The sequence below is a fragment of the Tachysurus fulvidraco genome, chromosome 2, assembly GCF_022655615.1.
Source record: "Tachysurus fulvidraco isolate hzauxx_2018 chromosome 2, HZAU_PFXX_2.0, whole genome shotgun sequence".
In the NCBI taxonomy this organism is placed as follows: domain Eukaryota; kingdom Metazoa; phylum Chordata; class Actinopteri; order Siluriformes; family Bagridae; genus Tachysurus; species Tachysurus fulvidraco.
This window is the reverse complement of record NC_062519.1, coordinates 29,653,577-29,669,585: the sequence shown is the minus strand read 5'-3', so window position 1 is coordinate 29,669,585 and position 16,009 is coordinate 29,653,577. Positions and strand designations below refer to the sequence as shown.

Genomic DNA, 16,009 nt, shown 5'->3' with positions numbered 1-16,009 from the left:
ACGGTAATTGTGAAAAGGTCAGATGGTCAATTTGCAGCGGAGCAGCAGGGAGCCTCCAATTATAGTCACTGATCTCTGCTAAACACTAGAACATGATCGCTTGCTGAAGACCCCCCCTCCTCAATCCCACGCTCTTACCCTCTTATGCACTTTTCGCCCTGGCCTTTGAAAATACCACCTACCTGCGGCAATTTTACATTCATTCATCACTTCATACAATAAAGCTTGGCCCGAAAGACCAATCAAGAGCCGGACCAGAGCACAGAGCACGTCTCGCTGAACTGCCACTTAAAAGTTTGAAATGTATCGCCTCTGTAATTTCTGAACATGAATAATTAAATACTGCATTGTCGCCCTGAACTGCCAACGAAGCATTACCCGTGTGCCTGGGGAGAAGTTTTAGAGAAAGTTACTGCAGGAGAAAAAAAAATCTATTATGCCTCACCAGCTCTTCTTTCCTCCGCTCCAGGGTGAGGCGCTGTTTTTCCCACTCGGAGGAACCTGCTGCAAGTTTCTTCATGGTGCCCTGGCCGTAGAGGCGCCGCTGTGCCTCGGCCTTCTGCTGAGCCAGGTTTCGTCGCTTATCACTTGCTCTGTGAAGAAAATAATGTAAACATGACCAAAAGCTACGAATTGCCATGCAGTAGTATATGTCGGCAAAATTTGCTGTTAACGGGTTCCTCGCTTTTTGTCTTCACTAACTGGAGCTTTTAATTTGCTGTTGTTCTCAGGCTGCCTAAGGTCACTGAATTCTGAATTCTTCTTTTGTTTGACATGAAGGCCTTGTGCTGGAAGAACTAACCCACCTAGCCAACGTATTACTACTTCCAAGCACTAAAGATGTCATGCTAACTTTCCGGAATGGGGAAGACAGGTCGCTCGGGCACTGACGATATACTGCCTGTTTAATGGTGAAATGTGTTGGCTTTCAAGCAGGAATGACTCTTAGTCTGGAAATCCACAGAACCGCACTAAACGTCTGGAGAGGCTAGAATGAATTCGCTCTGACAGTTGGATCACAATGCATCTTGGTTCGTTTACACTTGAAACATGATCCTGTGAGCTGCAGAGCGTTCCACGTCCTCTTATGTCCTGATGCAGTGCTGGCGCTGCTTTGGAGAGCTATATTTAGGACACAAGAGTCCAAGCATAGAGGTCAGGTCTGAGATGATCAATCAGCCTGGACTGTGTGTACTACCTGGGGACTGTTGTATTTGCACACACACACACACACACACACACACACACACACACACACACACACACACACACACACAAACACACGCAAATACAGTATGTCCTGTATGCAAGTGATTAATTACTGTACACAGTCAAACAGGAGGCATGTTCAATGCTACATATCAAATTACACATACACAAACACACACGATCCCAATCACTTACATACTTTCAGCATTGTTAAAAGTGACTTTGGTCAGTGGGCTTTAGAGAAAACAATACTGGGGAATTATTCCACACTCTTACAGATTCCTACACATAAACAAGCACAAAGCTAGTGTGCATTAAATTCTCACAGACGCTCTAATCGGGACGTTCGGAAACATGAAAAGTAGCTTGATCCTTTACAGATGAACTCAAGCTAATCGATAAAACTAAAAATGCCTGAACGTGTGCCTTCCAGACTTCCTCCACTTCTACTAGGAAAGACTGTTGAGTGGCAAAAGAAACTAAACAACAATAGAAAGACACATTTCAGCCTACCTGATGTTCAACAGTTTCAGGGCATTGAGCAAGACCCCCCTCTTCACGTCATAATCAATCTTCTGATCTGTCCCAAAACTCGGAGCTCGATTGATCTGGAAATAAATACAAGAGTGCATTTTTGTGGGTATAGCATTTCTTTCTTCCCTACATTCCCAGGAAACAGTAGCAAACACTGTAGTGAAGTAGAAACATACAGGGTGCTTGGGATCGAATTGAACTTTGACCTTGTCTCTGAGTACATCCTGTCGAGCTTGGGGCAGCTGTCATTTGATAGTTAGATTCTCCTGTCAGTCAGCAGCAAAGGCTCATTCTTTCTGTTTTTCTGTCACTTACCTCCTTTTCGTCTCAGCATCCTTGTTTATAACCAACTGCTGAAAACTACTCTAGGCTTTACCAGCATCACAAGAGAAACTACTATATCAGGAGACTGTATCGTGTTCTCTGCTAATAAGGGGTCGCCATGGAAGTTGATAACTCCCCCCACACACACATACACACACACACATCCACCCCACAAAAAACCTACGGAATCTTATAATAACCTTCCTTTACTTTTTAGTAGGTAAACAGTTGTCAAGCCAATGAATTCAGGTATCAAGTGTTATTTGTAACATGCCAAAATCAATTCTTTGCTCTGTCTCTCCAGATGGCCCGAGAGCTGCTCGGTGTAACAAAAGGACCGAAGGAGTGCACTGATTGAATTGCTGGCCAGTGGAAAAAAAAAAGAGTGAGGTCAAATAACAGTAGAAGTGCCACCTCTCAGCACAAGCGTTAGGACACTGCCATCTGACACATTCTTCTGGAAAACTCCATGCCAACAGAATACTGTTGAAGGTTTTTCTACTACAAGATTTAAGAGAAACAAAAACATTTCAAACCCCATTTTGTCCATATGATCTGAGTGCACGAGTAAAGTGAAATAATCCGTTCAAAGCGTCAATGCCGTTCTCCTAATGCATCGCAGAACGGTGTGAAAGGAGTCCGTAAACACGCTATCGTATTTTTTAAAATCGTTCTCTTCAAAGAGAATTAGTGTGTTTCATCAGGCTGGGAGTGTTTAAGAGGGCCGCAGGGGCAGCGCAAACGGACACGCACAACGGTGGCAGATTGGGACATGGAGTAAAAAAGGTGGTGAAAAGAGCAACCCAGCTGCATCCCTCCTCCTATGCGGCCACGGCTACACAAAGGCTTCCAGTTCCCTGGATAAATCAAGCCCTGGCTGGATGCTAATCCCACAAAGGTGCTTACTGATGTGTGTCCAGCTTAGAAGTGAGCTGTAAGATAATATTTACATCACAACTGAGTGCCAGGCACAAATAAAAGGAGAGAGGCCCGGCAACAGTGGGTTAAATCAACGAATTTACTGTACCAGATGTAACCTTAGCAGCTCGCTCTCTCTCTCTCTCTCTCTCTGTGGATGCTTTCAGCTATGCAACGTTAACCACACAAATGGCTCGACTCACAAACCAACAAAGAGGGTTCATCAAGTTTGGCAACCCAGGTGTGCTGCACATTTACTATGTCAGGTATAAAGAACGGCTCTTTTTCAACTTTTATTGTTCTTGATCCTACAAAAAACACTGGATTTCACAGCAGCTCCCAGGGAGTCGTCATAGGTTTCCACATCAGACACAGCGCAGGATTGTGTGTGGCAGAGCATTTGAGCTTCTTTTCGCTCTAATTCATAGGCCGCATTTATCAGGGTGCGATCAGGGCAAGCTCACGCTGAGGAAGCCGAGCAGGTCTGAGGTTAATGAATCCCTGTAGTCGGTAATTCTCGGTGCTCAATTGTTTCCGTGCACCTTTTAGCTGGGGTCTTAACGGCCATGATTAAGTAGGCATTAAATAAAATTGTTGATCTGTTGATCTATTTATCTATTTTTTCCCGAATTAAAAAAAAATGTTGTACGGACAAACCCATAATAATGTAACAGAAAGCAGGCAGTAACAACATAAATAAATATCATTTTTCAGGGGGTTTTCCTATTCTGCATTTTTTAAAACCCAATCCAATTAACAGCATGCTTTATGGGGTAAACTATACTGACTGAGTCTTTAGTTTTCACCTCCCCACCTGAATATGTCTGGCTTTGATACATAAATAACCTGTCAGTGATCTCAGGGACCAGTGGTGTGAGACGAAGCTTCAGTGATTCAATTTCTCTGTGCGATTAGTCCCACATGTATGAGGCTTTTGGTTTGGGTTTACTTTGATCTACTAGTGGGCTAACGATTTTGATTAGTGTTCTTCGAGTGCAGACGCAGAGTCACAGCGTGAGCTAAATTTTACAAGATTTGATTTGAATATTCCTGTTGTGGAAATCAAGGAAATGAACGCAAGCATAAATTTTGCATAGTCTGACCGCCAAAAGGTGCAAAAATAAATATTTGCGAGGAACACAAAAGCTTGCAGAGGAATATTTTAAAAACTTGATATGTGATATTTATCTTTAGAAAGATCATCATATCCGTGCCCGTGTGAGAATAAACAAACGGTGCTTCTTGGATTCTCGTAAGCAAAACACACATCAATACGGAAATACAGAGTGTAGAACAGACCGACTGCTACAATGCAAATCAGAGGGTGGAAAGAGAAAACCGTTACAGCCGGGTGCCCTACGGAAACCTTTCGGCTCCCGTTTCACATCGTTATCAATCATTTTTTTGTTCCTTCGCCACATTTCAAGTGGCTAATTCCAGCACTGAAACTCAATAGCTGCCGCCTGTGCATTTTAAAGGTCAGGGAGCTAGCCAACCTGCAGCCCTTGAGGTCACCTTTACCATACGGCTGAAAAGGCTTCCACATACACACACTTACACACGGTCTCAGACAAACACACACAGTCTCTTGGGCTGCACAAACCCATGGCCTAATGATAAATGGCAGTATGACTGTTGTGGCTCTTCTGCAGCATTGCCCATCCTTAAGGTGTCTATTTCTTCAGAAAGTACAGTAAAAGTGTAATTTAGTTTTTGTGTGAGTATAGATAAAGACGGACAGATGAATGGATGGCTGCTATCATTCTTTAATAAATCTCCCGATGGCACCACACGGGAAAGCTAAACACTGCCATCTAGAGTTATTGAACTCATCAAAACTCAGCACAGCAGCTTATATAGATGAATCAAAATTTTGCTTAATGGTAAATGTACACAGAGGAACTAACAGACACAGGAAACCTTATAAGACCTTATAAAATTATGCCCTTCTTGTATAATTTATGAACCCAGTGCTTAATCCTGTATCAGATATAAAAGAATCTGAAATTTTTGTTTCATGCGCAAAAATTCTTGATGTTCAGAAAGCATGTGTAACTAAATGCCAGTCTTTACATTTTTTCACTGAAAGTATGTCTTTTCCCGTGTCCCTGTGAAACCCACAGATACTGTTTAACAAATGAAAGAATGTGCGTAGAGACATACCCCAAAAAACTAGGTTGATATCTTTGAGAGAATGCATCAGCTTTGTAGTGTGTCATCTGAAAGCATGCATGTCCGGGCTGCACAATGCAACATGGGGGAATTGGCCGTCATAAGGTTGCAGAGACAACCCTAAGATCAAACAGGCGTGTCTGAGTGCACCTTCAAATGGGCCTCTGTTTGTGTACGCTCTCTGATCCAGATCACTTCCATTCATTCACTCAGTCTGCACGGGAAGAAAGAGCCGAGGTCTGGCTTATGTCGCCTTTCAAGGGAAAAAGGTGACCAAGCTCATCTTGAAATGATCGGGGCTGGAATGGTGGCGAGAGAAAAGAAGAGACGTGGAGGCCGAAAAGAAAGAGAGAATGGAAGTGAGATGAGATACGGAGACACTTTGGCCCCTTGGTAAGTACTATCCCTGTAATGGAGACATGCTTCTGCCTCATGGCTCCTTCGCAGGCTGCCAATCACCCACAACACACATTCCACACCATCCCCTGCAAGATGGCAATTATGCCACATGACCTAAAAACAAGCCCAAAAAACTGCATGTACTACTCGTCATAGACGTGGCAACACGTGGTGCTGTGTTTATTTTCGATTGAGTATGTGGTGGTCGAGAGAAACAGGGACAGGGCCATGAGTGCTGAGGTCATGTGCTCTGGCCCTTGTTTTGAAAGCAGAGTTCATTGCTAGTTTAATAACTATAGTGCATTTGTGTGTGTGTGTGTGTGTGTGTGTGTGTGTGTGTGTGTGTGTGTGTGTGTATGTATGTATGTATACATATATACTATGTGTTTATTTTAAATAAATAAATAGCCAAAAGGTTATCTTTTGCTTGCTGAAGTTAAGGTTAAGCATTAATTAGTTTGATTAATAATCATGTCAATCCAAGGACCCAACAAGGATAGTAAGACATCCTTGTGTGTGTGTGTGTGTGTGTGTGTGTGTGTGTGTGTGTGTGTGTGTGTGTGTGTGTGTGTGTGTCAAAAAAGAGCCAAAAGGTCCTCACAAGGATAGTGACAGTGTTTGTGTATGTTTGTGTGTGTGTGTGTGTGTGTGTGTGTGTGTGTGTGCGCACCCAGTAACCCCTCCTGTCACTGAGGACAAAGACTCCCACCAATCCTTTTTCAGGTATAATTACTGTATTGGTTAGAACACCCCCCCCACACACACACACACACACACACACACACACACTGCACATTTTGCATGTGCATATGTGTGTATGTGTGTGTGGAAGTGTGTGCTCGTGTATTTAGATTCCACAAAGTAATCTGTGCTTTAATGAGGCTGAACGCTGTGAGGGGTCTTCCACCCCTGTACAACAGGCCTGTAAAAGCCGCCACACAAAATTCATAACCATAATAAACCCCCTCCCAGCCAGAGTCCGCCCTCATGGACCTGGGACACATTATTGTGAATGTATATTTTATCTGGCTTTCTCTCTGCCTTTCTTCCTCTTTGTCTATCTTCTTCTGTCCCTCAATCTTTCTGTGTACCCTGAATATCTCCCTTTCCTTTCGCCTTTGCATTATTCATCATGCCAGCTTAACAGCTCCAGTGTGACCGGCTTCAGCAAAGACTTGAGGGAAAAAACGGATGGGAGGGAAGCAAAAAAAAAAAAAAAACAGAGAGTGTGCCCAGGGGGCAATGATATCAGTGTTGCACCACAGCATTTGACTAATGGGTGTTCGTGTCCCTCTGGAATCCTCCTGACCTCTGGAGGGGGCTATCCTTCCTAGCAACCTAGGCCTGAATCACATCGCCCTGAAAATTAGCATGCCAACAGCAGCAGTCACTAAAGAACCGAACAACGGCAGCTAACCACATCTAGTGAAGTATGTGAGGCTTCTCAAGTTACGCTGTTTTGGCATCCTCACTCATGTAAATGCCCCAAATGTTTTGAATGTCAAAGGGAGGTAAAAGCGGTTGTCGAAAACCTGGGGAATTAAGATAAGGATCGTAACAAAAGCTTCCTTTTCTCTCAGCGCGGCACAATGCTGTGTGCCTGACGAGCTTGAACATTTTGCCGAGCTGCTCTGCCTCCTATCTTGTTCCCGTCATACATCTGACGAAGAGTGAAGCACTACGGAATAATTTTCACAGGTGTACACGTGGAAGTTCCGCGCAAATATTATAATGTCTTTTACATAGAACTCTTGGATTTTTTTTTTGCTTCAGTTCAAGTAGATAATATTGCTATGGGAGTGGAATTCTTGTTCTTCTGTCTGCATGAATACGTACACAAAACCGTAATGGCTGAAGATATTGAGGAATAAATCGGCATAAAGCCTGAAAAACGTAATTACTTTGTAGTGTAATTACCAAATTTAATGTGAAGGACATTTCCTTGAAATATGTGCCATGCAAGTGGGGGGAAAAAAATCCTGTTCTACATTTATACATCATCTACCTTTCAGATGAGTGTGCATATGTGCGCAAAATTGATTTGGGACGTAGATTCGTTCCCTCGTTAGGTTTACTTGCACTCGGGAGTTCGCAGGCTGTCTGAAGCAAGGCAGGAAAAGGGCCTTGCTAACACCATTAGAGGCTGAGGGCTGGGACTGCTATCAGAGCGGCTGCCTAATCTAGGCTGACACCAATCAGGCAAGCCAAGACTCAGTGATGGAAACCATCTGCACAGGAAAAGAGAAATAAATAGTGCTTCGGGAAAGAAAAAAAAACAGGAATAATAATTAATAATTATCAAAGAATAATAAATGTAAAAAATATATGAAAATAATAATTATTGTTACATTATATTTCTTCTGCAATTTATAATTATTTAATAAATAGGTTTTAGACATCACAGCATTCACAACACATTTTTGTGTGAAATTAACTTGCATTTTATACAAATGAAAATTCTATATTCAGACTAATCATAATGTGTCTATTGTGCTAGCTACACATTATTTATCCATTACATAGCTTCTAACAGCGCTCTCACTTTTATGTCTCTCCCACGTTTGAAAAGTTACAGTGAGTCCATGTTGCCTCTACCGAGACTGAGTTTGGAAGTGTCTCCTGACTAATCTCTCGAAATCGGAAATAAATGTGTACCGCTGTAAATGTAGCGTGAAAGAGAAACAGCTTTTTTTCCCCCTCTGTGCGGAACTTGTGGGGATGTTAATTGATGACAGTTTGCGGTGGGCTGCTAGTAGCACCAAGAGATCATTAGCGTTGAAGTGTAACAACTGTATCTACCACTGTTAGCACTCTGGCCCAGTCACAGACGCACAAACACCTACAGTACGAGGACCAGGTCTGTGAACTTCAGCTTCATTCAGCATTCAGCAAACATGGCCACAGTCTGAGACCTACAAATCAAACCAAAGTAACCAGAGAGAAACAATCCATGCGTGTTTACACTTTCAAGGCTCTATAAAGGATTTATTAGGAGTTTATAAAAAAGTAGTAGAATGTAGGTGGGAGAAAAAACTTTTTTAATAATAAAAAATATTTACTATTTAGAAGCCACTTCATATCCTGGAGTCAATTGGAGGGGAAAGGAAAAGGGTGGAAGTAGGTTTTTTTAAGCACTTTGGGTTAAAGGATTTGGGTCATGCTTTAACTGGCTGACATCAGTGTGGGACAGAAAGAAAACCTGACATGGAATGTTCAGAAACAAGCATTCCATAAATCCTTAACACCCCCCACCACTACCACCACCACCAGCACTACTACCGCCCACCCATACACACACACACACAAAACTAAAAAAAGAAAGAATTCTAGCAATCGCGGGCCCCAGCCACTGCCGAAATTACAATCCTGACCTACATTTTTGTGAGTCTGAGAGAAAACGAAACAGAGACAGATACACAGAGAGAGAGAGAGAGAGAGAGAGAGCACAGAATGTAGAATAAGCCATATTACCCTCATGTTTACGTGATTACTCGCTTCCTGATTATCGCTGCTGTCTTAAAAGAGATGCTCCCGACAGCCTTTTGCCTCTAAATCTTCACCGTCCACATACCCTGAAACATGTGCTGCACCACAACCCAGCTTTACAGATCGCATATATACACACTTAAAGGGTAAAGCATTTCACTTTCAAATTTTAACTGTAAATAAATTATGACTAAATTATGCCTTTTTTCTATTCAGGATTTGGCCGAAGACTGTGAAATTATTGTACCATCTCGATATAAACAACATGCCAGGTAAAAGTGCCAGTTATCCCTTCTATTTCAGCAACGCTGGCTTTCTCTATTATATCTACATTAAAGAAATATAAACGTATACACAATTCTAGATAAAAGCAGATGTAATTAAAATGAAGTATCTAGGAAATAACTGTGGTGTACCTCAGATGTATTAAATGCTTAAGCACGGTACATAAAGTTTCCAGAATTACAGGATTTTGCACAGCTAATAAAAAGACTTTTGGTGTAATAGGCACAACCATGAACTTACTACATCCGCTGATGCACTGCACGTTCCTCTTCTTCCTGCGATATCTACCACCTTAACAGGAACCTGCTCAATGATTCAGTCATCAGCCAATCTTATAGCAGATGCACAATGCATAAAATAAATGCAAGACAACAGCTTCAGTTCATGTTCACACCAAAAGACTGAGGCTATTTTTGATCTGGGTGACTTTGACCTTGGCATGGTTGCTGGTGCCAGACAGGTAGAAACACCTCGCTGATTAAAGAGGCAGAGCAGAATGGCAGGTTAGTTCTGGCTGAACGGACGGCTGTTGTGTATCTAATAACTACTCTTTACAGCCATAATGAACAGAAAAGCAGTACAAAATGCAGATTACATGCAGACTGGGCTTTATATTTATCTTCAGTATGTTCTTGTCTTTTGTGAGGTAGATTTAAAGCTATATTAATGATAGGTCGTCAGTTATGGCCAAGAATATTACTACCTAGAGATATTACCTTCTACGACTATTCAGGATCATTTTTTCTCAAATGTAAGTCTCTCTGAAATGCTAACCAGATTACCAGATTACACTGAACTCTTCTTACCGTGGTTAGATCAATAGAGAATTCAGAGGCAACAGAGACGTTAGATCGATACAGACTTTCATCAGTCTGAGCTGGTTCTTTAAACAGATTATGGGCTGTTACAATATTTTTTGAGTAATATTACAGCAGCTATATATTACGTAAACTAAATCTGGATGCCAAATGGCTTCCTTCTCCTTATAAAACATTTAGTATTAATACTGATTTATGCAGTATTGCAGTATAATGTACTATACGAAGCTGGGATTGAGACTTGGGTTTTCATGCATCCATCTTCAGTGGCCACTTTATCCTAGTCAGCGTGATCCCTGAGCCTATCCCGGGAACAATGAATGTCGGAGCTTTTAGAAAAGATTTATTAAGAGCTTATGAAAAAGTAGAAAAATGCAGAGGAAAAATGTGTTTTCAATAATAAAAAATGTAGTATTTAGAAGACACTTCATATCCTGGAGTCGACTGGAAGAGGAAGAAAAACCTGAAGACTATTCCAGGAAGAATGAGTGCTATACAGTTGGAGGAATGTAAAGCCATCAGAAGGCATCAGACACACACACACACACACACACACACACACACACACACACACACACACACACACACACAACTGGGTGCAATAATACCATACCCAGTCCACTTATCATCATATTTTTAGGAGGTGGCAGGAAACCGGAGAACTCAGTATAGAGTCTGTACTTTTGACGCTGACATTAACAACAATCTGTCTCTCTCTTACCTGCCACTTTACAGAAAATTTGGGGACCAGCAGAAATCTTCCATTTACATACTCTTGAGATCTAAGAGCAACTACACAGATTGAGAATAAAAATACGTACCTCCAACAGCCACGGCTTGAGCTTGCGGTCCAGAATGATGTCGAAGCCGAGGACCTCGAAGCAAACGCTGTCACTCCCTGGCGGTTGTCCTGGGCGACACATACGGTATGCATGGAGCACATGAGGCTCGGCCACAATCAGCGTCTTCACCACCAGCTCCTGCCGTAGGAGAAAAAAAGAAATGAGAAACGAACACTAGTCGAATTAGCGATGATGTTTATTGTTTATTCTATGACGTACAAATCTTTCCACACCAATTCACATCTTTGATGTCATGTGATATCAAGTAGTGAGTTTAATGAAGTTATAGGTGTAAATTATACACGGAAGATGAAATTATCATCACCATTAAGTACATCCTAACAAAAAAAAAAAAAAATCATAAAAAGATTTAAAAAAAAAAAAAAAAGCCTTCAATTCCTTCAGATGTGCTAATGCTGCTTTGTTCTACGTGTACAGAGCAGTACAGAGCAGCAGTACTGAAGAGTGAGTGTTTGGTTCTTTGGTCTTTCATCGGAAGTCATATTTCGGTTGCTGTTTATGTATCAATGTGTACTTCAGCATTTTAGCAGTCTACTGTAGCTATACTCCCTGACCAGTGTGAGTAAGCCTGCCATGAATTTTTGTAGGTCTATATTTACTGACTATAGTACTGTCTGTTGTTATGCGCAATCTGTCAAACCCCAGAGTTAATAGAATGAATCCACCAATTGAAAAGAACCACCGATGAACATATGTTATTTGGGTGATGGAACATTCTCAGTGATGACAAAATGTTAGTGTGCGTCTCATTCTGGCAGAGACATATCAGGCCCAGCAGTTAAGAAATGTCCACCATGCAAAAACATCCAGCCAGCAGATTTCTGCGGTCAGAAAATGACGCTAAAGAAAACGGCTAGAGGATCAACACAAATCGTGCGTGAAAAACATGAGCTATAGCTTCAGGGCTTCCCAAACTAGGAGTCGCAACCTCACACGGGGTTGTTTAATTTACAAATGGGCTCATGAGAGAGACCCACAATCTCCTCTTGTGTTTCATTGGTTTTTACAAAGTAATATTTCAAATATCGCTCCTACCCTGAAACAGGATTCCGTGTGCTACTTATTTGAACTCGGAGTAAAAGTCAAACAAGTCGCATTATTGCACATGCTATTTTAGTCTGGTTCACTCTCCCGAAACGGTGCGCTAGTGTAAGGGAAAAAGCCCCACACATTTACCTCTGCTAGTTCCTCACTAACATGGAGTTACTGTAACAACAGAAATCAAGAATTAAAAAGGATTCCTCAACATTTCAGTATACGGGTTAGAGTTGTGGTGTGCTACAAAAACAGTACTGAGATACTCCTGTAAAATGTTCTGTTTCCCTTCCAAACTCCCAGCTGTGTGAAGAGTGATTCTGTGCTCTTGCATGCATTAAGTACTACGCCATGGTTTGGTAGGAATAACACACTGGACCATGCTGTTGGGGTGTTAACTGTTATATATAACATTCTGGAATATTTCGGCATGCAACTCCAACATCTCTGCATTTGATTATCCATTAATACGCTGGAAAATTGTGAGGAAGAAAATAAGCTTTTACACTTTTGCTTTATGATGGAGAGCTGAAATACAACACCACTGTAACCTGGCAATGTCCCCCTGTGATGGCAGAGCAGCAAACAACCGCCAACTGCTCACAGAATACAGCACAAATTAGCAGTAGGATCACTAAGCACATGGCAAATATTTCAATATGAACATATTTATTGTGATTCAGGGTGGGATTTTTCTTCAAAGGAACAGCCTGCTAACTAGCTTGTTTGGGTTCAATTACATTATAGATGCCATTTTCTAGAATGCCATTTTTTTTTCCAGCCAAACAAAATGTGGACTTGCCCTGTGGGGTAGTTAATGTGTATATAATCTGTCCGCCCGTTCTCAGTGATTAGTATTTGGTCACAAGTTTAAACAAGACACAGAGAAATAAATGCGTCAAGGATCAGCAAGAACCAGCCACATGGTGGAAGCGTGGTGGGTGTGGCATTTACTCGCATGGATGTTCCTTTCAAGCCGAGTGAAACCCGGCATAGATCTTTATCTTGCGTAAGAACTGGATATCGATATACAATACGTTAAAAGGGAAAGTAATAAAACGAGTCAAATGGTCAAAGAGGTGCAAGAAATAATTAGCACACTGACAGGAAACTGGATCAATCTAAGCAGAAGAAGAAAAAAAGGATCACGAAGGATGGAATAAAAAGGAAACGTTTGCTGGTCGTTTACAAAATCCAGGAGGATTTTAAAACCGTTAAAACCAGGCTGGTAAAGAAAAACGGAAAGCAGGATTGCTAATAGCTGCATATTCACACGTTCACGGGTGTCAGAGAGGTGAAGGGCAGCTACATGAGTGGGACAGGTTGAGGCTGCCTACTATAGCTAGCAACGCTGCACTGAGACACCGCAGCGCTGACAGATGAGCTAGTAAAACACAGAAGCACAGGACGAAAATAGAACAGCGGGGGGAAAAAAAGAATGACAGCTCAAACTGCAGGCTGCAGACAAAAAAGTTCCCTTGGGGGTAAAAAGGGTAAAGTGGAATAGCATGTAGCCCAAGTGTCAGGCTAAAGTGGCTACCCAGAAACATATGGGTAAATGTGATTGAAACAACAATGGACGTTTCATGCAGACGGATCAGGCTACATACCCTGCCATCAGTAATACTGTTTTAATTGAACACGCACTGTCAACACAGGAGTACAGAGATAAATGCACGTTTTCTGTGAACTGTAACGTATTAAATATGTTTAGGGAAAAAAAAACTCCTGCTTATGTCAGGTGCCTTGGGGAAAGTACAAGAAAATTCACATTTCGAGTTTAGATGTATTTCTCGGCTTATATCATAATTTCTCACCTCAGCATCAAGAAACCATAAATATAGTTTATAAAATTGACAAGGAAATGTTTTTATTTATTCTCGAACCTTCGCTCAGCTGCCTGCTTGCAAAGATCGTGTTGGGAAAGGGGCCGGTTTAAGAGTGTGTGTGAAGGTGTTTAAAACCTCAGTAGCTAAGTGACTTCCTCACACAGTGTATGTTTTTATTGAGTTGCACTATAGCCATGTACTATAGACAAAAGTTTAATCAATCACGTTGTAATCGAATACTGACTGTCAACACATCTAGATTCTCTTAGAATGGAATCTTTAAATGCAATTTCCTTTACTTCAGGGTGAAACCAGATGCTAGGATTTTACATAAAGTGCGATGATTTTACTTGTGCTTTAGACGTGCGAAAGAGAAACAGATTTCGTATTTAAGGAGTAGAAAAGATCAGGGTTTCATACCGTGAAGTTCCCCTAGGCCGTCTCACACACACGGTCATTTTTCTGAACGTTGCAGACTTACGGAAACGTCTCCCCAGAATTTGCCGACGTCGTAGTTGTTGATGCGGAGATACTCGGTGAACCAGCCGATGGATCTCTTGCTGCCTTTGTCCACGGTCTCATCGCGCTCAAAGTTCTCGTTGTGTTTGTTTACTGAGTAATTCGTCAGGTGCATGTATAGCTGACTCTGAGAGAACGACAAAGAAAATAACTAAATCAGCTTTAGCAGTGACCATTTAGTATCCGTTACAAAAGATCTGTTGGCCTATTAACAACAAATGAGGTCTGTGGGATTTATGTGCGTGTCTGTGCTAACAATTAATATCACGCTATAATTGTATCCAGATGATTGTCTGATAATAGGCATATTTCCATGAATCATTTTAGTATCAAATGACAGAAAGTGTAGAATTCATCAAAGAACTGCAGGAAGGAAATATCCAATAGGCCAAAATATTGACGCTGTTTTCTTTCCGTTTTGATAAAGTGTGGCATTCTCACCAGGTTGGACTCGTTAGGCGTATGATACTTCTCCGTCCCCATCCGCACCAAGCCGTCATTGTAGAGGAAGATCCTTAGAGGGTCACAGGAAGTGACCAGGATGTAAATGCGCAGGTCAAACTTGTATCCCTCCATTAAAAACGGCTTGTCCAAGTATTCCTGCACAATGAAGTGGTCTTGCGCCGGGAGCTTTTCGCAATTCCGAATCAAAGATATACTGCGAAAGAAAAGGTTTAATTTGTTTTTATTTTTAAAGGAAACATTCCTGAACTGTGCTCCATACATATTTAAGAAGTGGATTTGTGTGCTGGTATTCAATATGGATCTCTGTAGTATAACAAAAAAAAAAAGGCCGGGGTTTATTAAGACTGCCTCTACAGCTGGTTTCTAGACCATGACTAGGCGCAGGTTAATAGGATCAGACATCACGGACCATTTCAGCCTCTGCAATCATTTATTTGCTTTGGGGAGCTTGTCGCCGGAGCTCAGGCGTTATGGCACACAGTCATGAGTACGTGCGCCAGTGGAAGAATGCATGATGGAGTGAAGTGCTGGGGATTTTGCAAACAGGGGGCCTTAAAAAAACCTCTTCAGGCAGCAAAATATACTGACATCAGGCGAGGATAGCTTAATTGGTTATGTGCTTTTCTTACTCTGGTTTACATGAGTTTAAAAATGTTTAGCCGAGGCTCTAACTTTGCGGCACTAAGCCACTTGCAAGTGGAGGGAAAAGAGTTTGTGAGATACAGTTCATTTGTTCTGCAACCTATTAAGAGTCAGACATGTTACACTTGCTGTCCTCCAGCTTCCCATGACACATCAAAAATGGTCGTGCTTGTTTAGGCTTTTTATCAAAGAAAGTATTAAGCTAATTAATAAAATCATACAAAATAAAACAATTCCATTAAACATATCATTGATCTTGGAATACAGCTGTATCTCAGGAATCTTTTGGGGAAACGAAGCATAAATCTAAATCTTGTTATGAGGGCAAAAGACATTTGGCAAGCACCTCGCACTACAGCATCTCAGACTTCTGCATTAAACCTAACAAATTAAATAAATCTAACATACTGTAGCTGAGCTGTTGAACTCTTGAATCTGATTGGTCAGAAAGTCTTGATTAATTTCCTATAAATCTAGTGCTGGCTTTATGTCAAGGTGTCCTTAAATGTAA

General features: G+C 41.6%; 1 protein-coding gene across 6 annotated transcripts in view; it reads right to left on the bottom strand.

Annotated features, from left to right (window-relative positions):
* The window catches only part of ttll7 (tubulin tyrosine ligase-like family, member 7), a 78,010-nt gene that overhangs the window by 45,120 nt on the left and 16,881 nt on the right, over positions 1-16,009 (bottom strand). For all 6 annotated transcript variants that reach the window (XR_007139965.1, XR_007139966.1, XM_047810247.1 and 3 more), the window contains 5 exons: positions 14,833-15,049; positions 14,354-14,518; positions 10,967-11,125; positions 1,723-1,817; positions 446-593 (listed from right to left, as the gene is read on the bottom strand). Coding sequence is in view for 4 of the 6 variants with exons in the window: in XM_047810247.1 (XP_047666203.1) it covers positions 446-593; positions 1,723-1,817; positions 10,967-11,125; positions 14,354-14,518; positions 14,833-15,049 (784 nt within the window). In the remaining 2 variants the exon portion in view is untranslated. The remainder of the gene's footprint in view (positions 1-445; positions 594-1,722; positions 1,818-10,966; positions 11,126-14,353; positions 14,519-14,832; positions 15,050-16,009) is intronic.